At 39.6% G+C, this 25,197-nt stretch overlaps 1 protein-coding gene across 14 annotated transcripts in view; it reads right to left on the bottom strand.

The window, feature by feature from the left end:
- The window catches only part of SOX6 (SRY-box transcription factor 6), a 383,784-nt gene that overhangs the window by 87,741 nt on the left and 270,846 nt on the right, over nt 1-25,197 (bottom strand). For 12 of the 14 annotated variants that reach the window (XM_035328701.1, XM_035328699.1, XM_035328705.1 and 9 more), the window contains 2 exons: nt 12,323-12,446; nt 3,937-4,016 (listed from right to left, as the gene is read on the bottom strand). In XM_035328701.1, the coding sequence (XP_035184592.1) occupies nt 3,937-4,016; nt 12,323-12,446 (204 nt within the window). The remainder of the gene's footprint in view (nt 1-3,936; nt 4,017-12,322; nt 12,447-25,197) is intronic. The other 2 variants (XM_035328703.1, XM_035328707.1) reach the window with 1 other exon arrangement.

Genomic DNA, 25,197 nt, shown 5'->3' with positions numbered 1-25,197 from the left:
TTGCACAAATAGTTTGGAAAAGAAGTTAGGAACTAAAGCTTTTTTGCTTTGCTTTTTTTCCTAGTGCTCACTTTGTTTAGGAATAACTCCAACTAGCATCATTGTAGTGCTTTCATTTCTATCAACAGTTTATCAGTTGTGGTCAGGGGAGTTGCGACATTTCCTTATTTAGCACATAGACTGCTTTGTAGAAGCATCTAAGAATGAAGGCAGATGTTTAAACCATAAAGAGCATACCATAACATTCCCTGTTTGAAAGCAAGGACATAGAGGTGCCACCTCTGCCACCAGTGGGCTTCCCAGTAACTAGGCTACTGCTACTAGCACCACGAGCTGGGAAAACCAATTCGTGTTCACTCTGCAAGAATGCAAGAGTACTCTGCACACATATCTGGAGTCAGTTAGTATCACTGCAATCATTTGCCAACTAGGAACAAAATTCAGGGGATCAGGAAAGGAGAGAAATGGCAGAGAAGGAAGGTATATAAGAGGAGCAAGGGGAAAATTATTGACAGTTCTTTCTGCTCAAACTGGTTAATTAAAAGCAACGTGCTTTTGTCGTACACATGCATCAGAACTGGTTCACACATCACTGCACATACCTGCTGCTGAGGAATTTGGTAATGTAACTGCAAACTATTTAGCAGAGGGTTGATGTGGCTGGATTCACTCAGTGTTTTGAAGCCAGAGGGGTGAACTGGTTAGGTCCCTTTTCTTAAACTCATCAGCAAGGCTTTCTCCCACTCAGAGAGTCCCTAACAAGGCTTGGATCTAGCACACACATTCTTTAATTCCTGGCCAAATTGTTGAGGAACTAGTGAGACAAGGCTGGGCTGCCAATAGGAAACGCTGGACAGATTTGTTTTAGTTTATGTTTTTGTCATCTTCATCATCAACATTGCCCTCACGAGACCAGTATCAAAACAAAACAAAACAAACTACCTGATGTCAACCTGGAGAAGAGCACGCTGCCACTTCTGGAACGTGGACTGGTGTAAATATGTAGTAACTTCCACTTTCTTTCAGAATACTGAAAGCTACATCTGAATATTAATGGTGCTTTACCAAGAGCTCATCAATGTGATGCAAAATTTTACGAGTGGATGGATCACAATGTGGGGTTTATATTCAGGTTTGCTGTTGAAGGAGAATGATTTATTTATTTATTTACAAGGCCCATGAGACTGAAACTAGTTACTTGAGAAATTCCTACATATGACTTCAGTAAAGATTTTTAACTCAAGGTGATGCATTATCTATTGATGAAACACAGGCATACAATCCAGAGAAAATACATTTTGATACCAATAAAATTGGCAAACCTTTAATTACAAATTGCCCACTGGAGAAACATCCTCTGAGGAATAATTGCCGTTGTTACATGAGGTACCTGGGAGTAAATTGTTTTCTGTCCTATTAGATTCAGAGTTTCCATAGAAGCTGTCCTTACACATGGAAGGATGAGAACACAAAATTGCTACTAGCTCCTACTCAAAGCATAATCATCCCCAACAACATAAGTGAAAAAAGAGGAGAGGTTACAAGCTTAAAACTGCATTTACACTGCAGCTGGATGTGGATCATACAATATAATTTTGAAATCTATAATAATGCCCTGGTAAAGTTCAAATGTTAGAGCTCCTGCAATGCTTGTTTAATTGCAATAGCTTTCCCTACCCAAGTTCTCCAAACACACACACGTAGAAACGAACCTAAACCTGCAAATGAATTAGCTATTTCTGCCACTGGCTGGAAGGAACAGAGATTAGTTTTGTGATCAGTATTTTGAAGCACTTGGGAATCTGCAGATACCATGATCACAGCATTCAAGTAAATAAGTAAGTGTGGGAGGGTATACGGAAGAAAGGAAGAAAGATGGAGAAAGAACAAGGAATGGAAGCAAAGATGAAAAATATGAGCTGAAATGCTATGCTCTTAACAGTCTTCATGACACATCAAATATAACAACAAATTCCCTCCCACATACATACCAAATATATATATTTTTGAGGAACACTTAGAGAAATTACACAAAGAAAAAGTTAATACTAGGAATGAGTAAAATTTACTCGTTTACTCAAAGTTTGACAATCAGATGAGCAGGAACCAGCTGAAGGCCAAGTACTCTATTAATTAAGCTCTTATGACCATGAAACATTAAAGGTTTTGAAATATGACAGAAGTGAAATTCAAATAAAAAAGAAAGGGGGAAAACAAACAAACAAAAAAAAAGCTTTCTTTTATAATAAATACATCTGAAGGGAAATTCTGTGCCCTCAAGCACTCAGATCTTTCAGTATTTATTAGCACCACTTTCTTCTATGGTTGTTTTCTTTTCTCTAACTGTGCATGTCATTTTTAACAACTCATTTCTGAAAATTAATGAAATTGCACGATTGCTGTAGGTCCTGATCAGGGCTGGTGTGCAAATAGATCTGTGGGACCCTGCTAAAACTGGAGCTATGTTAAAAAAAAAAAAAAAAAACAACTGTGTGTTTTATACCCTTTTCTGTTGCAGTTTAGCATTTTTATTTGTTTTTATCCCTTCCTGCATTACAGCCTTGTGTAAGCTATTTGTTGTACTGCATCTCAAAGGTAGCAAAAATAGTCCCTCTGTTCACAAAAGCTGATTTCTGAAGTATTTTCTCAACTACACCTAATGTGACTTTTGCTTCAGTAAGTATGCAAAAATACAGATTTTCAAAGGTTAAAAAAAAAAGAGTACCTGGTATTTTTCCTTTTGAAAAACTGCCCTTTGGTTTGAAGTCTGTCCAAGGTAGTCTTAATATATTATTATCATGACCCAAAAGTATCTGGGGAGATCTTTCCCTTCAGTGTCAGGGTGTTACTTTTCCCAGTTCTGTTTTTAGGTCAGGTCAGACATAAGCAGAAGGGGTCTTTTTTTGACAGTTCTGGACCTTGAGTACACAGTGAGTTTTGGTCCCATTCTCGCTTATCCTAAGTTAACTCTGCAAGAAGTTTCTATCAGCACTCAGTAGAGACAAGAGGATGTTTAATTTGCTTTGGTCCCTCTAGAAAATGGTATAATTGCAGAAGGGTAAGCAAAGTAGATACTTGGATATTAACATGGCAGTACATTGCTACTCCAGGCACAATTTATTCCTACTTCAAATCTGAACCCAGTTCTAACAGGGGTTTCAAAGGTTTACTTGCAAATAGTTACATGCATCTTTAATGGCCTTTCCTCTCATGTTCACTGTCACTTCCTTTCCACACATTTTAACTCTGAAAGCTTTTGACTGTTTCTTCATTATTTATGACATTGTTGTGTCTTTTCTTGTGAAATTAAAAACTTCTTGCCGCAAAAAAAAAAAAAAAAAAAAAAAGCTAACTAATAATATGGCACATAAATCTTTCTTTCACAACATTTCATTCTATATATGCCAAAAATAAATAAACGACCAAACCAAGGCTCCTGACCATGCTTGGCATCTGACCAGCTTAATGCACGGAAAGGTAGAGATTACCTAAATAAAGAAGCCAAAAGAGTTTGCAATTTATTGTATTGTCACCCCACACTGTCTGAGAAAAAGAAAAAAGAAACAACGCACATTGGTTCTGATACACTCACTGCCCCAGTTAAACGTAGCACAGTGCAGCTATAATGGAAAGCCTAAATCAAAATAAAGTAGAAAAATATCTTTGAACATGTCTCCCATCGACTCATCATATAATTAAAAATATACCATTAACTCTGCTGATGGAAAATACACAGAAGAATGTCTTTCACTCAGAGTAGCAAGGTTGGCCGCATATTGCTGCATTTGCAGTACCGTAAGTACATAAGGTGTTAATCCTCCTGGGCTGTGCTCAAAAATTATTTAACATTCAGACTATTATTTAGCATACAGCTGGTTAGCAGTTTTCCCCTAAAATGTTGGCTTCGATCCCACATTTTTTTGTTCTGGCACATACCTGGAGCTGTAAAGGGCTGAGTCCAGAAGCAGCAGCAGCTGCCATTGTTGATGGAATGAACTGCACAGGGTAGTTATCACCTGTCGGGAGAACAATGCGTGCAGGTTCAGACAATGAACAGAGAATAGCAGCAGACAAGTGCAAACATGGACCTAGGATTGCCTGTGCTCCACAGCACTCCTCTAAGCCTAAACATCTGCAAAAACAAAAGGCTTCGCTGGGCACAGACTTGCCACGCTCCCTTGGAACTTTTTTGTTAACAGATAGCTGGTAGGCAAACTGGCAAAACATAAATGTGATACTCATGATTTTCGTTTTCAAAAGCAATGTTCAAATCAAGCGTGTAAACTTGGGCACAAAATGGGGCTTAAGGCCATAGGCACACAGGTAAAACAGCCAAGGAAACCCCAGTGGTTCACAGAGGAAAAAAAATCTCTGGGAACTGAAAATGTGTGCCGACTGCATTGAGTGGTCAGCAAATACTTCAGGAAACAGGAGATACTACTGATCCAAACTGAGAGCCACGCTACATTGCACAGTGCTGTTGAGACTCAGTCCATGTAAGGAGTCAATGAAGGCTGGAACAATTTAACAGTGAAATCTGTAATAGAAAAATTAATACAGTGAAGGATAAATTACACTGTTTGACTTAATGGAGTATCACTTAGTCTCAAGCTTCTTATTTAAAGTCAGTGTTATGTACTGTCTACCTTTTGCATGTACCAGGCTATGTTTTAACAGGTTGCTCTTCTGTACATTTTTGAGATTGATCATAATTAATCGGTCTGTTTTGGGTGAACTTTTCCATGCTGAAAGCATAATGTAATAACGACAGAAAACACTGACATCCAAGGTAATATAGTCAGGACATTCCATGAGTTAGATTGCTTTTGTCAACCCCCTCAAATAAATAGTGATACCTGAAGCCTTGGCAGTCACTGGATTCCTCGGAACTCTTCCTATTTACCACCTGAAGTGCTATTGTGTTCAGCTCAGTTTAAATGTTCAGTTGTTTCACTTTTGTAATAAATTGTACATGTCTAATCCACAAGGTCTCTTTGCATCATATCCATAATACCTCATCAGGCCATTGAGCACAGTATGAGCTTGTACACAGTCCAGTAACAATTGGCTTCTGATTGCACAGGGAGCTCAGCTACAATGCATTCACTAACACTATATTGTACTGGTGTCCTATGGAGTAATGTTCAAAATATCTCCTCTTATTTTCCCCCTTCCATGAGGTTGATTTTAGTTTGCAATGATGTTGTTTGTCGGTTGTTGTTGTTGTTTTTTTTTTTCCTTAACAAAAAGAAAAAAAGGGCAACAAAAAGCCTAGATCCTTTCTTAAAGTACTAAAGCTGTCTTTTTATGGTTAAGCAATTCTACTCATCTCTTTGATATTTATATGAAATTATTTGAATAAATAAGACCCTAATCTAAGTTAAATAATGTTTCTTTCAGAAATATCTTACAAGGTTTTAAAAAAATCACAAAGATGTTGAATTAATGATGCTTTAAATGGGGGGGAAAATAACCATCCGAGTTATCAGCATGAACTGCCTCGCAGAACATTTTGGAGGCATTCTTTCTTTAAATATCATGAATTATTCATTCCTGTTCCACACAGCAATCTCTTCTTTCTCCCTCCCCCTCCACATACACTTTTTAAGTTCAATACCAGTTGCTTTATTTGTACTAAAACATTTTCCATGTCAAACATATTTTAAAAAAAATCAAACTCTAGAAGAATTCCCTGCGGCACTCCTTTTTCACAGCTGTCACGCTCCTATGGTTTGAAATAGCCAGATATTTTATACACACACACACACACACACACACGCACACAGAGTTTTTGGCTTCACGATTAACTCAGTAGTATCTCTACCACACCCTGTAGTGTTCTCTTGCTCACCTGTTGGCTACAGTTCTTTTGTTACGGGAAAGTACAATTTTATAGTTACGCCATTTATTTATTATGAACACACAATGCTGTTCTTTTTTTTCTTCCCCTTGTTTTAATACCCTAAATTATGGTTAAGTCCCAGTGTGTTAGTAGTGCCATTATGCTGAGAACAAAAATTACTACTCTGTCAGCATTGGAATACTTTGCTGACACCAAGCAGTAAAAGCAGAGCAAAGGTATCTTCTTCTTTCCCCCCCTTGAGGAAACTGAGCGTGCAGGGAATGGGTTGATTTTAGTTTCTGATTACAGAATGTACGTATTTTGCCCCTCTAATTTTCCCAGTGCAAGAATGGATCAAGAAGCTTCTCAGTAGCTGTCTTGGCAAGAAATCAGTCAATATATTGTAGCAATTTTTTTCAAATTTGTTCCTTAATTTGGAATGCTTGCATGAGGATCCATTCTTTTAAATTTATACAAAAGAAGACAGAACATGTTCAAACAGGTCTGCTGTAGGTACCGGTGTGTGCTGGCCTTTGATAACCAGGACTGCGAAGAATGCCAAACGAAGAAAATCCGTCATGTTTTGCAAACTGATCTCTTCAATCTCCTTGCTGCGTTGATTGTCTATTTACATTTGGCTGCTGCTGTTTATATATAAATTGGTGTTTACAAGCCATGGAAAAGCATGCCAGACTTCTGTTTCATTTGTCAGGTTGAGCAACATTTCCAAGCAAATAAAAGCAGCACACAATTGTACCATGATATTCGACAGAGAGATAATATAAATGTTTCTCTGTCTGTCTTGGATGAAGTGATGAAGCTTAGTGGATTTTATTTATGAGATGTATGGACTTACTTTGCAGACCGTGGCTTTGTGAGCTGTAAGGAAAAGAAGGAAGTCTGGCCAAAAGACGAGACAACTCTTGTGAGACCCACAGTAGGGAAAGTCATTGGTTTACTACCCATATTTCCTAAAACAATTGTAAGACACAAACTGACTCTCCTCATCTGACTCACAAAGTTTTGGTTTGATGCTGGTTTGCCCATTTGGGGATTATAACTTAAAGCCTGTCTCTTCACATGTGGATCTCAAACTGCCACTTGCACATTCCCCTTGTATAATCACAGAATAATAAGGAACAGCAGCAGAAGAGCTGTGACAGACCACATACTCCAGGACCTCCCCTTCCAGGCATAATGAGCAGACAGAGGAAAGCACACCTCTCCTCACAACATGCTGGGATGCAGCAGGGACACAGATGTCCGCTCCTGCAATATGCCCATGCTGGACGTGCCTTTTGGTTGCGCAGGGACATCAAGACTGAGGAAGAGGTTAACACAGGTAACCGGCTAAGGCAACCCTATGCAGCGTCTCCTCTGCCTGACGACACATCTTCAGGTCTACCTGAACAGGAAGGATCCAAGCAGGGTTTGCCACAGCGCTGCCTTATTGCCATCCTCACATCTCAGTAACATCAGTTGCCCTAACAATTGTCTGCCTGCAGGGAAAGAACGTTTGTGCGAATCCCGGTTGAAAATATTCAGCTGCCTACTACCACTTCCAGCTCTCAATGGTTAGGAGTGAGGCACATATGGTTTGCAAAAACAGATCCCGAGGTTACAGATTCCTTGTTCCAACCAGTAGAAGCCCACAGGGAACACGTGACAGACTAAGCGCTGGGGAATTTCCATTAGAAATGAGACTCATGCAGCACCTCTGCCATGCAAAGACACACAGCCAACTCAGTACACAGCTGATTTGATGTGCATTTTCTGTTCTCACCTGCCAAGAAGAGCAGCAGCTTATTGAAAATAGAGTACTGTGCTATTTAAAATGTAAGCCACCTTACAGCTTTAGGAAAAACTTCTGAAAGGCCCATTCCAAATGGAAACTGCAACGATGGGTATCAGTGAAACCCAGCAGATCTACGAAGATGCTAGCTATGCAGATTAGTTATTGTAATCAATGAGTTTAATTAGTTTTATGACAAATATCTCAGTGTTGGAATGCTCTGAGGTCAAGCCAGATGACAGTAAGTCTGACAGTTTCTTTTGTCATGCTTTATCTAATTTTGTCTTCAGACACTTCAGAGGAGTTACTGTTGATTTGCTCGACAGCAAGAACAGAATCATGACAAAAATTTTCCTTTATTTCTCACTATTTTTGCCACTGGCCAAGGAAAATACTCTGAATTTTCACATTTTATTGTATCGTCATTATAGCAAATCATTTTAGTGCATAAAACAGAATGACCTAGGCAGGTATATAGGGTTTTCTTCTCAACCATTCTAATCATGGTCTTTATACACTTTTGATATGAAATATGAAGACATGCCTTGAAAATACATTGCAGCATATCACTAAAATTTCTTTTCAAAAAACAGTACTTGGAGCTTTACAGTCTCCATGCCTCAAAGTGTCTTCACATTAATGTATTTCGTAGGTACTTTCCACATCTGGTAAAGAACTGACAGAACACAAGACATTTTCAGAAGACTATCAAGCAAAAGGGGTCATTGGTTTCCAGGTTGCATGAATGGCTGCTATACAGCCAGCACGGAGAGTGGCCCTCCTGCTCTGCACTCAGAGCACACCGTCAGTCTGTAGCTCAAAGAATGGTCCGGCTGCTGCCTAGCATTACCCCGTATCTTTACTCTGCCATCTTCCTGCTTCCTTGTTGCCTCTTAGCAGCCACAAACCTGGAAGGAAGTAATACTTGAGGCACTGCATGACGGAGGCAGAAACTGTTTTCCTCCACATCCCACTCACTGCCTCTTGACCCAGGGCACTAATGGGGAAACACTCATCATATTCAAGGATACTCCAAGCCCACTGACTTCTCCTGGATTCATGTGCTTAGTTATGTGAAGGGAGATTTGCACTGCGAGAGAAGGTACAACAATACTTATGTTACCCACCAGTTCCTAGTAGTAAATACTGTGGTCACAGTCATAAAGCCAGAGTAGCTGCTCTGCTGTACTCAGAATTCAAAATAATCATATTAACTGTGTGGCATCTTGGGGCAAGTATTAGCTTCCTAACAGCTGCCACTCTCAGCTTCCCACTGGAATAAGGGGCAATCCCCACAACCAGGTACTCTACGAAGCTCGTCAAGCGCCTGCAGGTCAATAGTCACAACAGTCATTTGAGATGCAGAGCATCCTAAAGTTTTAATTAATCCAGTATACAGTATAAATACTGAAATATGTATAAAAAATTAATTAGGTGGTCTATGCAGCTCTGATTTCTCAATTAGTACTTACCATGCCGGAAAATTATATTACATGACTTTGAGATACATAAGGAAGCATGGGACTTTGGGGATGTTTTTTTTCTAATGTAATTATTACTTGTCATCAGCTCTTGCTAACTTTGCCCTCTTTTACTTCCTAGAGCTCCAAAACATGGAGGAAGAGGGCTACTGCCACCTGATGTTATAGATCCTGCCAGGCAGTAGGAAACTGTTCTGTCAGATACAAATTATAGCTATCATATCTGCAATCATAGCAAATCATAACAGCATTTCCATGAGTTTTCTATTCATAATGACATTTTAGAGCCCAGGAGTTCAGGAGCCACTAAGGCATGTTCTGGAAGGGCCTCAGAGCCTACTAAATTCTCTTTCTCTTCTAGAGATCTTTCTACTGAGGGCATAGCGCATCATTGTTAGTTACGAGAGTAGCATTTTCTTACTTCAAGGAGGAGTTTAAATGCAGATTTGCAACGGTACTCAAGCTGCCTTCTTGGCATTGAACTAAGCAGCCATGTACTTGGTTCCCACTTAGCCCATGAGCATGTATCTACAGATCTGCCCTCAGCGATTGTAATAATCACAACCCCACCCATGCACCAAGACCTCTTACCCTGGCTGCCCTGTCACACGAACAACAACACGCTGCTTCTCAATCAGAAATGGCTTGTATTTAGCCTGTTTTGCAGGCTAAGCAACTAAATGGCTCCATGCACCCAATCATTTGACGTTTCCTAAGTGGCACAGAGTTTCAAAAGACCACAGTTCCCACAGCTTCTATAATGGAAATCTCTCTCATTGTATTTTCTGAATGTCAAGGAAAACTGGCGCTGTCAAAACTCAGTCTTACCTACATCAAACCAGAGTAAAATGAAATAGAAACCAAGCAGGCGAACAAAAAGAAAACTGTAAGTCTCAGAAGGGTTAATGCATCTCCCATCTTTCCTCAGAAGTATGAGTGAGTTCCAAACTGACAGTTCTAGAGGTGAAACTTTCATTTCTCACAAAGGTAGAAGAGTACAGGTAGTAGCAGTCAATTTCATAAATATTCCTCAGAAATGACTTTGAAGAACCCTCTCTATGAAAGAGTGTAACTTAATCTCCAGTTTCATTAATTCCTTAACTACTGTGCTGAGAGTGCCAAAAATAGGAATTAATCAATAGCAACTGTAGTTACATTTTTTTTTAATCATGATCTCTCTCCACCAGAAACTACTAACCTGCCTAGCTACCTTTGCCACACATGTTGTAGAATTTAATAAATACAGTAAATATTCTCATTTCTTGCCAGCCACTGAGTATGGTCAGATCATTGTGACTTCTGGCCTTGACTAGCATCAGCTGGATAAAACCACTAACACACTAGCAAGCTTCTTAGCTGTGTTCCCATTAGCTCTGTTCTGAGATGCTAGGTCTTGACTTCTGACTGTATTTCAATCTTAAAATTTGTTGCATATCACTTTTTCTGCAATCCAGCAAGTAAAAAGTTGGCCTAAAGCTTTATTACCTTCTGCTATGAGGTCGACAGGATCACAGTTAAAGAAAGCAATATAAGCTTGATAAAGTTAGGATAGGTACTGTAAGGAACACCTTGTGATAACTGCAAAAATCTGTTCTTGTGCAAAAAATCATGCTAGTATTCTTCCTCCCGAGTCATTATCATACCAAGTAACCTACAGAGCCAAAAGCAACATGATGTGATTTCACCTATCACGTTTCATGGAGATGCACAACCAACCAATAGTCCCTATTCAGAAAGCATCTCCAACTGAAATGGGAGAAGCAAGGAAACTAAAGCACAGGCTCTCTCTCATCTCCAAGACAAGGGCGTCGTAGACAATTTCCACAAGTGGCAATTCTTAGCATGTCTTTAGAGAGAAAATATTCTTCACTTTGGTCCCCAACAGTTGTGAGGTGGTGATGTGTGTGAATAACCATCAGCCTGTGACTCCTAGAGCCAGCTGACTTTCAGAGCTCCATTACCTGGTTCCTGCATCCAGTGCCCATTTGTCACACTGAACTTTGGGGGTTCTAAAACTGAAAATAAGATAATTAAAAGATTCTCTGTTTTAAAAATAATTGGTGTTTGAAGAGGCATGTCTCAAGACTAAAGATGTAGAAGGGAGCTGGACAAACAGAAAGGCTTGCTGAAATCCTGCTTGGCCTCACTTTGTCCAACATTAAGTAAACTTGCTAGAAGAGATTTTAGGTTCAACCTGCCTTTTAATTAGTTCACTGTTTATGTCATCTATTATGAGGCTTTACTTTGGATATGACCCTGCTCCTGCTGCAGTCAACTGCACAAACAACACTAACATCAGGGGGAACAGGATCAATGCTTTACTTTGTACATTTCATATTTAATGTCAAAAAAAAGAAACTGGTATTTATGTTTTGTAGTTAGTAGTTATCAGGTTAATATGCTAAAGGCAGCTTGACAGGGAATACTATTAATGAGCGAAATAAGGTGGCTGCTTCTGGATTGAGGTCACTTACAAAGAATGTACAAATGAAAATAAGGTTGACTTTTATTTACTTAACTATCTTCCTACATTGAATTCCTTTGGCAACGTGTCTTTAAACATTTAAAGCCCTGTTTACAAGGAGACTCTGAAAGTAGCTTCAAACCATTATATCCCTAATTGAATTCCCCAGGAGTCCTGTAAACTCTGAGGAAAAAAAGAAAGAAATCATAACATTTGCTAAATCATCTCAAAACATATTTCGCTGCAAGGTTATGTGACCTGTTACAAGCCTGAACGATGACTGGGATTGAACTACTGAAACCTTTTATTATTCAGACTGAAATCAAACAAAAAGTTGCCCATTTGAAGCCTGATAATTAAATGATCCTTGCTCTGACTTTTATCACTAATTAAGAGTAAGAATTTTGGCACAAGACAAGTATACTGAAGATAACACAATTAATTACAGATACGTAGCTTTTGTACAATGGCACAGGGCAGACCGGATGCAAATTAGTAGATGAGCAGGCCAATATTTGAAGCAAATGATTTTGTGGGAAATAAAAGAATGTGACAATGTTTCAATAACCAATATTCCATCCAACTCCATCAAACCAGAAGTGTTTTTAAGCAGTTGCAAAACTTGACACTATTTCTAACCAGCTACACCAGTTGCACAGCATCATCTACATGAGGCAGATCCCGTAAGAAGCTACAGTTAATATCTTTAAATGTTAAATAGCTTCGCATCCCTATCAGCTTACCTGGCTTGTAAGTTATTCCAGGGGGGAAGAGGAATCCTTGTTGGGCTGCAGCAGCCGCTGCCAGTGTCCGCTGGTCGTGTGGAAAAATTGGGATCATGAGCGGAGGCATGTGACCCTGAACCTGCTAAACAGAAGAGAGCCTCTGATCAGAAATAGCACAAATTTGTCTTGACAGGTATTTCTCCAGTACTGATAGTGTTCTTGTGTTCACAAAGTCCCACGGAACCTTCTCCTTAATGTAATCCCTGCCAATTTCACATTATCACATCAAAGCCCTCACTAACATTGTTTTCCCTCAGTGTCAAAGGTGCAGCAGCCTCAGTGAACTGCACATTTTCCTACTTCTTGCCAGTTTTTTCTTTTTTTTTAAATTAATATTCCCTGTCCTGGCACAAGGTAAAAAGGTACAAAACCTTTCTAATATAGCATAGATTTTTTATTAAAAAAAAAGAACAGTAGTATGCATTTCTATTAAATTTTCCCAAGTTTTCTCATTTCTGGTCACAGACAGCAGAGTGACAAGCATTTTAGAAGAACCTAATGCTGCAGTAACTACTTTGATGTTCCAATTTTAGTATCCTTAGGGTAATTCTAATTCTGAGATCTTACAACATTGTATTGTTCAAATGTATTACCAACAACTCAGGTATGGTATTTCAAAATCTCACCGCAGTGTTAAAAAGTCTCCTAGACAACACCCCAGCTCTTAAGATTTAAGGCTCCAACATCTTGGCTCCCAATTAAACTAACATCCTTTGCCATACATACCTCGCTATAACCTATAAATTGCTCATCTGTCTAAGCACTTTTATAGCTTTATGCACTATCATGCAGCTCGGTAATTATGGAGCTGTATTCAGAGAGCATTTCAGAATAAATCCTACTATATCAAATTTAATTTGACCTTGATAAATGTATCAAAGAGCACAAACATGCTAAAGCAGAAAATTCTTCACTTGGTATTAGGATTTGCATCCAACATATAGAAAATGGGAAATGTGTCTGTTAAATCCACATTCTGATTTCCTAGTACCTTAATTTATGCTACATGTGTTTCAGAGACAGTGGCTAGGGTCACAAAGAGTTCTTATCCTTCATTCCTGAACCCCACAAGTACGCAAGCATTTGACTACGATTTGTCTGATTAGTAGTTAAGTAAACATATAATGGTTTATATATCAAAGCTAGTAAACGTAGGAAGAAATTGGTTTGGGGACTGAAAAAAACTTTGTCCTCATCCTACCATAAATCGGTGGCATTAAATACTATTAAAAAGTTAAAGTACACTTCAAGCATTTTTTTTCTTTTTAATTCCTAAAAACTTTTTTTTGGTCAAATCCCATATGGTGACCTATGACACTGTTTAAATCGTGCCAAATTTTCTTGTCACATCCCCATTACTTTCACAACCATTGATGCAGTGCAGAAATGCTACTGTGTGTGTCTATGAGGGTTAATTTACCAACAACTCTTCTCTTGGGAAAGCCCTAAGATGTAGGTTAATAAAGGTCAAGCAAAAAATAAACACTTTACAGTATTTTTTTGAATCCATTTCTCAGGAAAATCAACTTATAATAAAAAGGTCTTTGTGCAATTACTGCTATGGCACTGGGGCGTGAAAGAAACTCGCTTTGAGCAGCTATTTCTTTCATTTTAGCTGAGGTAAGCCTGGCTATGCATTTTGGGTTAGGAGTTAAACTTGGTTAGATTGGAGTTGATCCCCATGTGCCCAGCACAGGCATTTACCTCTGATAAAATGGTGCTGGTTGTGCTGCACAGTATTACTTTACACTGGCTCTACAGAAGTATAGTGAATGAAAACACAGGCTTTGTCTGAAAGAAACATCTACAGGATACTGTAGGAATTGGACACAATACAATTTACAATCATTTTCAGTAGTTTCCAATTGCGGTCTAATCGAACGGGCCCAAGGTTTCAATCACCACACGCAGCCGGCGTTCCCCGGGGGTTGGCTACAAGACACCAAGGCCTAGGAGAGATCAGCCCACGTCCTGTGGTTGGAGCGATGGTGCAAACACACCCACAGCAACGCCTGGCACCGCAGTATCATAAAAGCCATGTGAAACATACAGTTAGGGCCAAATCTTACAACGGTCATTTCATTGGCCTCTTCCCCAGGAAATCCCGTGGAGTTGGATCCCCTCCACCATATCCAAAAAGACCTACTAAGATGCTCAGATGAATTCTGTAGGTGTGGAGAATTCCCACTGCACGTCCTGCGGATCTGCTCTCCTTCCTCCCAGTACCTCTCTGAACGCAGGATCAGGCCCCCAGCCTATATATATCAACGCACCTCTGACTAAAAGCGGCTTATACGCAGAGTGCAAGTTTTAGCTTACACTTCGCAGAGCTATACAGACTGAAAAAAGCCCACACTGAGCGGCAGCCCTCCCCTCCCACTGGTCTTCCCACTGGCACATATGAAATACTATTCCTGGGTCAATGCTGGTTTCAGCCTCAACTATTTTATACATAGATATCAATTTTCAGCACAGGTCGACTGAAAAGCACAAGAAGCACAAGTAAGCATTAAAGGGCAAGTGCATGTATAAGCATCACTGATAAGTGTATTGTTGAAGAATGAATACCAATGATAGACACTTTTTTAAAATTATTATTTTTTACATTTTTTCCCTGTTCTTTATTATTTTTTTCTTCTTCTATTTTGATTTTACTGAGGGGGGAGAAGCTGGGAGGAGGGATTGATTGGCGGACTTCATAAAATCGGCTACATGCCCAGAAATTTTAATTGCTGAGTTGTTCCTCAGGTCTTTCTGAAAACCAAGACGGTAGCAGATGCCCGAGAAACACTTTGACTCTGTCTCCTCACATTCATAAAAATAGTGTATTGTTGGATCGGCGCTTTCCCCTTTTGTCTCCTCTGTGCTAAGTTGTTGATGATGCCATTTTTTGCCATCTGCCCCAGAGCTTCATTAAAGATACATGAATGGACTAACTGGGCTGCTATCTTGTGAGGAACAGGTGCTATTGTTTGTCCCTGAAGACTTGCACTAAAGATCTCACTCAGAATACTTGAGAAAGAGCATCTGCAGCAGTCAGTCAGAGAGTAACTTGGCAGAGCCTCTACTATGGGCTAATATGCAAACAGTGACACTCAGGGGGACTCATTTTCTCTTTCATGAAGATGATTTTTTTTTTTTTTTTTGTGATGGGTAATAAATGTTTGGTTTTGAACAATTCTGCCCATCTATATCTTTAACTGAACTGCAACAAACCCCAAAGGAATACTGAGGTTATTCCTTCCAAAATTCAGTTCTGCAGCCTCAAATAAAACTCTCTCCTATATAAAGCCACTTCATAAGATTAACTTCTCTTTATATGCAACAAGCTCAGGTTTAACTGTGCTAAACATGAGAAGCCACCAAGATCAGGGAACTCTTAAAAGGTAGCGTACCATTCCTTTAATATCCCATCACAACTCTGACAGCCCTTGGGAACTGATTACAGCACTTCCTTGCCTGAGATCTAAGTCAGGAAGCAACTTTAGAGCAAATCAGCCCTGATTAGTTCAAGAAGCAACTTCCAATTTGATTCTCCCTGAAATAATACAAGCTAGTGGCCCATTTGATAAACTGGGCAAATCTGCAGTGTTCTGTCCCACAGTCATGCGAATGCAAATCTCCAAAGCCAGCTGGACAACCCTCCTTGTTAGAAAGTCACCAGTATTTAGTGTTGGGCATGGCAAATGGAAGCCAGGGTGATGTGGCATGCCTCTGTAATGCCCTAAATGAAAACGATCTGCCTCTTGTGGACAGGGAACAGCACGTCTGGTGTGACTAAGGAACGGGAAGGGTTCTGTCTTTACAAAACAAAAACTGCCTCTAAAACAACTAACACTGTGGCTAGAGAAGCAAAGGCACTCAGAGAAAAGCAGGGCGGCAGTGCAAGCCAAAAGGCAGCTCACGCATTTCTGCGTAGCTGCGATGATCCCAGGCCTCAGGAGCAGAAAGAAATGCCACCCTTTAGGGGTGGCTGAATTCCTCGCCAGCCTTTCAGGATTGATGAGCTTGACAAGTTGCCTCTCTTGCATGGTTTGCTTCAGTAAAGGGGAGAACTATGTGGCGCTGAGAGTAAGCAGAGACTTTATAATATTTTATCCATTGCTAAAAGATTTTTCTGTTGAAGTGTGCTAGGCCAAATACACCCTAATTGCCTAGAATAATCCAACAGCACTACTTAAAACAAGTCCCTGACTTGCCTCACCAACAGAGGATTTGGACCAACAAAAAGATTTGCTGAACTGAGGTGCTTTTTTTTAAATTTAGTCTAAGATGTACAGTACCTTTTGTTTCTGAACTAAATAAATACTGTGATGTTGTAGCTTCTGTGAGAACCTAATGCATTCACAGGCGGGTTCAAGTTTTTCATAGTTTAAACTTAAATTTCCATCTAAGATTTTTGAACTTCTTGATTAATTGGTACAGCCAGACTACAACTTTATCCTGTCTATGTAATCACCGAGCTTTTAATTGCCATTAGTAAAAAGGTGTTCGAAATGCTCTGCTCCCTCCTTTAAACACTTCACTGTAATAGAAGAGTTTGCCAGGCAACACTGTATTAAGAAAAAACGTGTATTTCCAGAATGCTCAAACTATGCGTTTATAGGATGGAAAATAAGGGTTATAGCTGATAGGTCAATATGGTACATTTTGGGTTTGTTCATTTTAAAAATCTTACTGGTACTGAAAGCAGTGTTTGTGCCTACAATGCTAACACAAGTTTTTACATATTTTGCATATTATATGCATTTACCTCTTCTGCATTTTAAATAGCCTGAATATGATCTATGACGCTGTTTTTTGTATGCCACCATTGGAATTTTATTTAAAACAAGTGCTTTTTACTTGGTCTTTGTCAATAAATAAATAAAGTTTTTTAAAATTGATTTTATTTTGATTAGATCATTTTGGCAACAGAGTAAGAAAGCAAGCACCGTATTGCACAAAGAAGCAGGGGCATTTCCTGGCAGAACTCACGTATGTCCGTGAAGGTCCGTGGGACCACTTAATGCTTAAAAGCAGTAATGCACTAAGATCTTTTGCAGGTTTATGCCCAGATCTCCTCTCCATCTCTGACAATGTTCTAATGAAATCGTGCCATGACTGAGCCTTTTTTGATCCCCCAAAATGATCTATTTAGCAGACTGCAGAAGAACTGTACTGGAAAAAAAAAATGAAAAGGTCTCTCTGGTTAAAATTGAATGGTCTGGCTGTTTCATTTGTGCTGTTCCGGTGAAGCCAAGTGACTGTCAGGCTGGGTTAACTGACCAGTTGTAAAGGCTTTGGCTACTTTGTGTGCCTGTGGTGGCTGGGCCTTTTGTTCTGAGCTCAGAAATGTAACTGATGAGCCATCAAGGCTTTGAATTAATGCACCATCAATGCCTAACATTCTCTAATGTTAAAATAATACATGAGAGCGGTTCCAAACGCTCAAGTGAGAAATCCTGTCTAGCACAAATAATCCCAAGGAATCATCTGTGGCTGCAAAAGGAGCGAGCATCTAAGGTAGATGGGCTCCAGCAGACCAAAAACGACCGTGCCGGCAGCACATCGCAGCTCACGCACCAAAAATGGCGTTGACGGAGCACCCATATTGAGAATTACACACCGGCTACTTTCTGCTCCTGCTAGCGATATAGAATCACTAGAGCTGTATCTATACAGGGAGGTGTATTATGTTCTAATTTATCTGCCATCTAATTATCTACAGTCTAATTGAAAAATATTTCCTCTCAGTGAAAGTACATGAGCCACAAAGAAAATGTCTGCCAGTGAGATCCCAGGGGGAGTGCTAGCAAATAAACTGTAAAAAAGATACCATAGACTTGCAAAGTGAGAACATTTCATATGGGAAACAGTATGAAAAATATGTAGCCCACTGCAGAATTTGTAAATGGATTCTAAGTGCCACGTTCTTTCTTTCTCCCTATCCTTTTTCCATTTGTCCATTGGTTCAGCACGATTTGGAGATTTAAGTCTAGTGCAGTGGCCACAGCATTAATGTGAAAATTGCAGCCATGATCATAGAGCGAAATAGAGCATCCTTGGTTTTTATTACTTCTTCCTCACTACTTTGAAACTTTAAATGAACTAAACATAAATTCCACCTACTTAGGAAATAAAGAAGAGAGCAACAGAAAAACACGAGCAACCCCACGGAAAACAAAATAGTTCAAAACACTAGATCGTGTTACATTTCTATTAGCTTCTCATTATATTTCCCTGTTTTCATCTAGCTCCTTGACTACCTGGAAATAGAGAATTCAACTAAAGATGATCTCATGAAGTTAAGAGTATGATAAATGGTAATTAAATCTATTTAAATTGTCTGTATTTTAAGAAACTCTCACTAGGAGGGATGGAGAACATCTCTGCTGTACAGAAATAAATAAAACATGTTATGCAAAAGTGAATTTATAGTTCATTTGGAATTAGAGATCTACCACCTTTTCAATCCATACAAATGCATAATCTTGTCAATTAAATATTATTGTTAAGGTCTAGTAGTATGTTAAAATCACTTTAAAGTGCAACTAAGGAAAATTCATGTGTGTTTATTACTCCTTAAGGGTCTATTAGTGGGTATTTTATTCAGATTTGTGTTGTAAAATCTGCATAAACTCAGCATATTGTTATCCCCATGTGTGCATTTGTTTGGTTAAAGCATAACAGCAAATCTCTATTTCTGCAACTTCTGGAAAAGTCAAGAGGACTAAAATAGTCCTAATTTTAATCAGATACAAACAGTTATCTCTACAGAAGTGAAGAGTTGACTATTATGCAAATTGTCACGGTTAGTGGTCACCAAGCCATCACAGAAGACTGAGCAAGTCAATTATTTCAGATATTTCCAAAGACTAGTGAAGATGTATGTTTATTATTTGCACCTCATCTTATTCTTGCCAAAATATGAAAAATACTGCAGCCTAATGATACTTGTTGATATTTTATATACAGAAGCTCCATTACCTGAGCTCAAATCTGAACATAAATTATGTCAGAAATTCCCTATTAGCTTATGTTTTTATGGTGGTATCAAAACATGCAAGATTTTTGGAGTTCACTGAAATTTTCTGTTGATAGAAAAAATTAGAGCAAGGGATGCTTTAAAATTTGCATTTCATTTTGGTGCTTTCAAGCAGAGTTTTCCCCCACAACCTTTCAAGAGAGTTCTTTTTTTTGAGTAGTAGCCATCACTAGTTATTAACATGAAACTAATTCCCTAGGTAGAAGGGCTTGCAACGTACAGCGCAACAAATCATCAAATCAACACTGATGACTGCTAAAGGAAGGATTGTCTTTCGCTTTAAAAAATAGCTCTAGCAGAAGTGGGAAGGAAAACAGAAACATCTTTCAGTGCCTCTGATCAAAACATCTTTTGCCTTATAGAGATGAAAAGAAAAAAAAAAAAGGTACAACAAAAGAAGAGATTTGTTGCTGTTGTTGTTGTTGTTTTTTAATTATGTTAAATCCAGGAGCCACTGATGCTAATAGGTGTTCTGCCATTTACTTCATTATTGGGAAGAATTTCAGCCTGATCAGGACATTGCTTTTAAAGTTTTCTGTTCTCACCAGCATTCCAAGGTTTGTAACTCCATTGTATTGTGACTACATTGCAAAGCAAATACAGCTATGGAATTCTTTCCAAATATTAATTAATTCAAGCTCAAAGACCATATCATGTCTGCAGTGTACACAGGAGGACGCTGACTCAGAACGGCCCTGATTTCTTTTTCCATCACAGAAGTGACAATGCGGAGTGGATATAATATAATTCCACTGTAATCTGCTGCTTGTAACCTCTACACCGTCTTGCTCAGTTGTGTAAAGAGCCACCCAAAGTGCAAAGCTATGGCTAATGAGGGACATGCTCTGCTGAAAATTCAGAATGAGGCAGCTTTGGAGCAGGTACATGCCAGCAGCACTGGGTTTTGCTGAATGCTTTTGTGCTGGCAGGATACAAAAGTGGAGGTGAGTCACAGCTGCGAAGAGGAGACGCCTTTCCCACCCCACCCAGTCCTGTGGCTGATCTCTTCAGGTACTTATTCCTTTGTGAATTTATTCTCCTTTATTGTTTCCCTCCAAATAGCCCCTGTTGCTATTTTTCCTCAACCCTAAACTGATAATATCCAAGAGGCCACATCAAAGGAGATATTCAGATCTAGTGAAAATATTCTTGTTTCTGTATGTTTCTAAAGAGGATTTCATGCAGAATAGTAACCTAGATAACTTCCCAAAATCACATGATGTTTATGGAGTGTCTAGAAGGAAACACAAAGGGTTATCACAGGCAATTACGTGGAGGACTGGTTCAAGGCAGAAAACTCCTGTGTCTAGAGATCAAAGTCAAACCAGAATACTGATTGCACGCAAAAATTAATTTGTTCCATCTCTTCCTACGATTCCTCAGATTTTGACACAATCTGACCATCTTTACTCAGAAACAGCTCCAAGAAACTGGTGTGTTTGCACAGTGTGACTGAGGTGATTGCCACTGCTTGGAGTACAGTAATTATTGCAGATTTGGGAGTAAGCAAGAGAGAGCTTCTCAAGCCCCAGCGACATACACACAGCCTGCTTCCTTCCTATGCCAACCGTGTCTGGCTCAAGTCAGTTATATTGGCTCCTCAAGTTCCTACAGCATTTATGATTCATCCACAAAAACATTTTGAAGGAACAAAATCATTAAAAAGGTAAAATAAGGCAGAAACCCAGGAAACTGATTTTTAAAGTGGGCATTAGGCATTTCCTATCCAAGTTTGGGTGTTAAAATCCCAGCAACAGCTTCCCTTCAGAGCTAAATCCACACTGCTGTGCTGCCTGCCTGCAGACTACGCTGATATTCAAGAAGGAATGCCAGTGTTCCAATTCTCTGGCTTTCCCCGATCTGTCAGAACTCCAACGTTATTTAAAGCCAGCTTTTGGCTTGCGAATCGATCGCTGCCACGAATCCTCCGATCAAGTTCCCGCTACGGTGACTCTGCTCTCTTGGCTGGGGCTGTTCTCCTCAGCTGCTGGCGGCGGTCGGTGGGAAGCAGGAGCACAAGGCTGGGCTGCGCTTCACTTTCTGCCTGCTTTCTCCACAACTGCGGCGTGCCCGGAGTTCGTGTGATGAAACACACGGGCAAATCTACATAGCATTATCGGGTGGCAACAATGGCCCTTTGTCCAGCTGTGGCTGTCCCCCCTCCACAGCCAGGCCTTATCTGCTCAGGAAATGCCTGTTTTAACTGACAGGTAGGAGATTAAATCTACAGCTGCCGAAACACAATCTCCGCTCTGTTAGATAGGCTTTCATTGAAAAGCACTACAAACACATAATTTGTTTATGTTGTACCAGCAATCTTTGACAAAGCAGACTGTCTAGCTGAGACAAATGTGGTTAAACCCATTTATTGTATTATTTCTGCTACACAGAACAAGCTCTTAAAATGTAGAAACTAGACAAGGCACAAAGCTCTAGCTGTCTAAAGAAATCAAGAATAGATGACTTCTTGTTACACTAGCCCCCTTCACACAGCATAGCATGTTCTCTCCTGGAAAACATCCACTGTGATTTCTTTTTTTTTCTCCCTCTCCCCCCCCCCCCCCCCCCTTTTTTTTTTTTAAGTGGGTGGTTCAATGATGTTTATGTTTCCAGGTTTTAAAGTTTCTTTTGTTTTCTCTAGCATCAATAGATAAAAAAAAATAACTAAGTCAGTCAAAGGATGCCTTCAGTTTAAGAAATAAGGGAATATTTCTGAGACTACTCTCAAGGAAAGAATAATTTTCCAGACACGCTGTCTGGTCCTCCTGACTTAACGCACGCTCAAATAGAAGTTTTGCCTGACTAATGAATCCTGGACTGACCCCCCCGCCCCCCTTCTCTCTCTGTTTTTTAATCATCAATCACATATTTCTCAAAACATTACTTCATTTTCGTTACACCTTCTGCCTTATTTTAAAATAATATTGCCGGCTGTTTATTTCAAATGAAAGGCACGGGGAACTGATGAATTAAGTGTTTATAAATCTTCATTTTCAGATTGAGAACAACCTTTTTCAGAATGCAAAGGCTTTATTAAAAAAAAAAAAAAAAAAAAAAAACTGTCTCTTAGCTCTAGTTTCTTCAGGCCATACATTACTCCCAGTAAACTCTCCGACAAGAGCGAATACTAGCCGCTAAATACAAAAAGGGCAACATTCGTCTCTCAAGGAGAGCCCCCAAAACTCCCCCTACCTCGGTGGAGCAGGACCCACTCCTGAGAGCAGAGCGTGGCCCACGCCAGCCTCTGCTTGCTGTATTTACGGCTCTGTTCTCCGGCGATCTGCATATGCAACTCCAATTAATTTTACTGGGAGTTGCGCGCACGCACAGATGTGCTTGGCGACTGGCATATTAAACCATCCCTTCGCTCTGATGAAATTTAATAAATGAGTTTTCCCAGTGTTATTACTATAGATGTTCAATAAGGAAGATCTTGTAAATCACAGAATTGTTGCTCTAATTGTTAATTACAATTAAAAGGAATAGAAAGCAGAAAAGTAGTCGACATCTGAATGTTTTTGCCATTCACGTTACTTCTGTAGCCCTCTCGCCTCTCCTGGGGCATTCTCCTACATACCCCTTTGCAGCACACTGGTTTCCTTATTATTTTATTTAACCTTAATCACAACATTCATCTCTGGGTTTGAGAGGAAGCTGTACAGAGCTACCATACGAGCTGCCACTCAGAACATTCAGTTTGGCATAAAATTAAAAAAGTATGCAATAAACTGGCTGAACCCATAGGGAATCCCTCAAACAGCATGGATAATGAGGGGAATCCATAACAGACATAAACAAACCCAGAAAGATGTCTGGGGCCAACATCATTATGTAAGATATATGCCCAAGATATATGGGCATACATTTGAATGTTCAACTTCAAACTCTGCCTGTATTAGATTGATTGAATCTCAGCATGGGGTTCAGTTAATAAACAAACCTTGCCTTTGGAAAATATTTGGGGATGAAATTATGTATTATAGCCAGGAACCTACTGCATGTGGCACGAGGATGCCCTTCTACCTTAAAGCTTTGTTAAAGCAGGATTGTAAAGAAAATTAGAAATCCATACCGTCAGAGGAGCAGATACAATTTTCAGGTTAAGTGGCACAACGCGGAAGACAGTTGTTATCCACAGACTGTATTGCAGTCTATGCACCAGGGGCACATGAACAGAATTCACATTAAAAATTTGAGACCGGTTTGAATCTTTGGGCTTTGATTCACACTTCCCATGTTTTTTAAATATGTTACCCATATTCTCATAAAGGATACAACAATAATGCTAGCAAATCTTTTTGGTAATTATTAATTTCACTGTAGAATAGCTTTTTTGCTATGCTTGGCTTGTTAATAAAATGCATTTTGCTCACCTCAGGGTACACCATTAACCAGCATACTTGCTCTTTTCCTTTTTTTTTTCTTTTTTTTTCCCAGGTTTTGTTTAAAAATTCTTCTTAAACCTGTATATTAATCACTGCTCAGAGGGTGAAAGAATTTGCAGGAGCAGCTGAAGTGCTCCTTTTTTTTCCCCGAAGTAGGAACTAGTTAGTGCTGATACTTTCTGGATGTACTGGAACAGGAATGACAGAGACATGCAGAAAGGAAAGAAGGAAAACATAGCAGTAAGAATGAGGGTTGGCCTGGCGGTAAAATCAAGAGTCTAACACAACCTCTTACAGAACTCAGCCATGATGGCATGCCCCAGACACAGGCAGATCCAGGAAGTTACCACTGCCATGATTTTTGTCAGTTAACATGAAAAAAGACAAGGAACTCAGCAAAAATGCCTATCCAAACAAACTACCAAAATCAGAGAAGGCAAAAAACTTCTTTCGAGAGCTCTGTTCCAAGCCTTACACCCGTGTTTACCGGTAAGCCACTGTGCTCCATTCTGAAGCCCTGTTTTAGTGTTCAGCTATACAGGAAACAACCGCCCGTTAATTCAGGAGCGTGTTAGTACTTCTACACGTGGACGGTGTTTAAGTACATTGGAGATACTTTGTGGAACTTTGCTTACTCGTTAGGAGGAAATTATTCTTCAAACAAAAGTATGTACTGACGGCATTCATGATGGAAGTTAGTGTGCAGTAACATGCCATCATAAAGCTCGCATCCCAACATGCAAACTTCCCATTTAGACATTTCCTTAAAGTGAAAGTAAAATCCTCTTTCCATATGCATAGGTCCACATGCTTTTGTATTTTATATTACAGAGAAAAGTAGATTCTTCATATATACACACATATATAATATATATACAGATTCACATATGCAGGATAGATAAGTATATGTACATATGTGTGTGTGTTATATGACAAGTATGCTTTCCACTTGTTTTCCAGTCCTCTCCCTTGAAATGTCGGTGTTCTTAGACCCATTCAGCTACACAGCCTGCCTGCTGCACTCCCAGACAGTCACCACTTGAGTGACTGACTACATGAGACACAAAACCCGAGCTTCTGGAACACTTACTCTGGGAAGACCACCTCCGTCTCTGTAAGAAGCTACTTTGAGCGTGATATGTGTAACACTTCTCTGCTGAGTGAAGAAGTCAGTAAGCCAGCTGTGCTAACCATAGCAGCAGACAACTTGAGTAGCAAAAAAACTTATTTGGAAATCACTCTAGCGCTCACATCTATTATTGCTGAATTTCCTTCTGACTCCTATTTATCATATCTCCCCCCCCCCCCCCCCACTTCTCACTTTGTCTTTTCACTCCTTGCAGAACTCCTAATATTCGCTCTCACTTCATCTCTTTGGGAGAGTATTTTCTGCGTATAGAAGGTAGCTATCTGGCAGTAAA

Source organism: Oxyura jamaicensis, chromosome 5, assembly GCF_011077185.1.
Source record: "Oxyura jamaicensis isolate SHBP4307 breed ruddy duck chromosome 5, BPBGC_Ojam_1.0, whole genome shotgun sequence".
In the NCBI taxonomy this organism is placed as follows: Eukaryota; Metazoa; Chordata; class Aves; order Anseriformes; family Anatidae; genus Oxyura; species Oxyura jamaicensis.
Note: the sequence above shows the minus strand (reverse complement) of the source record. Positions and strands in the feature narration are given on the sequence as shown.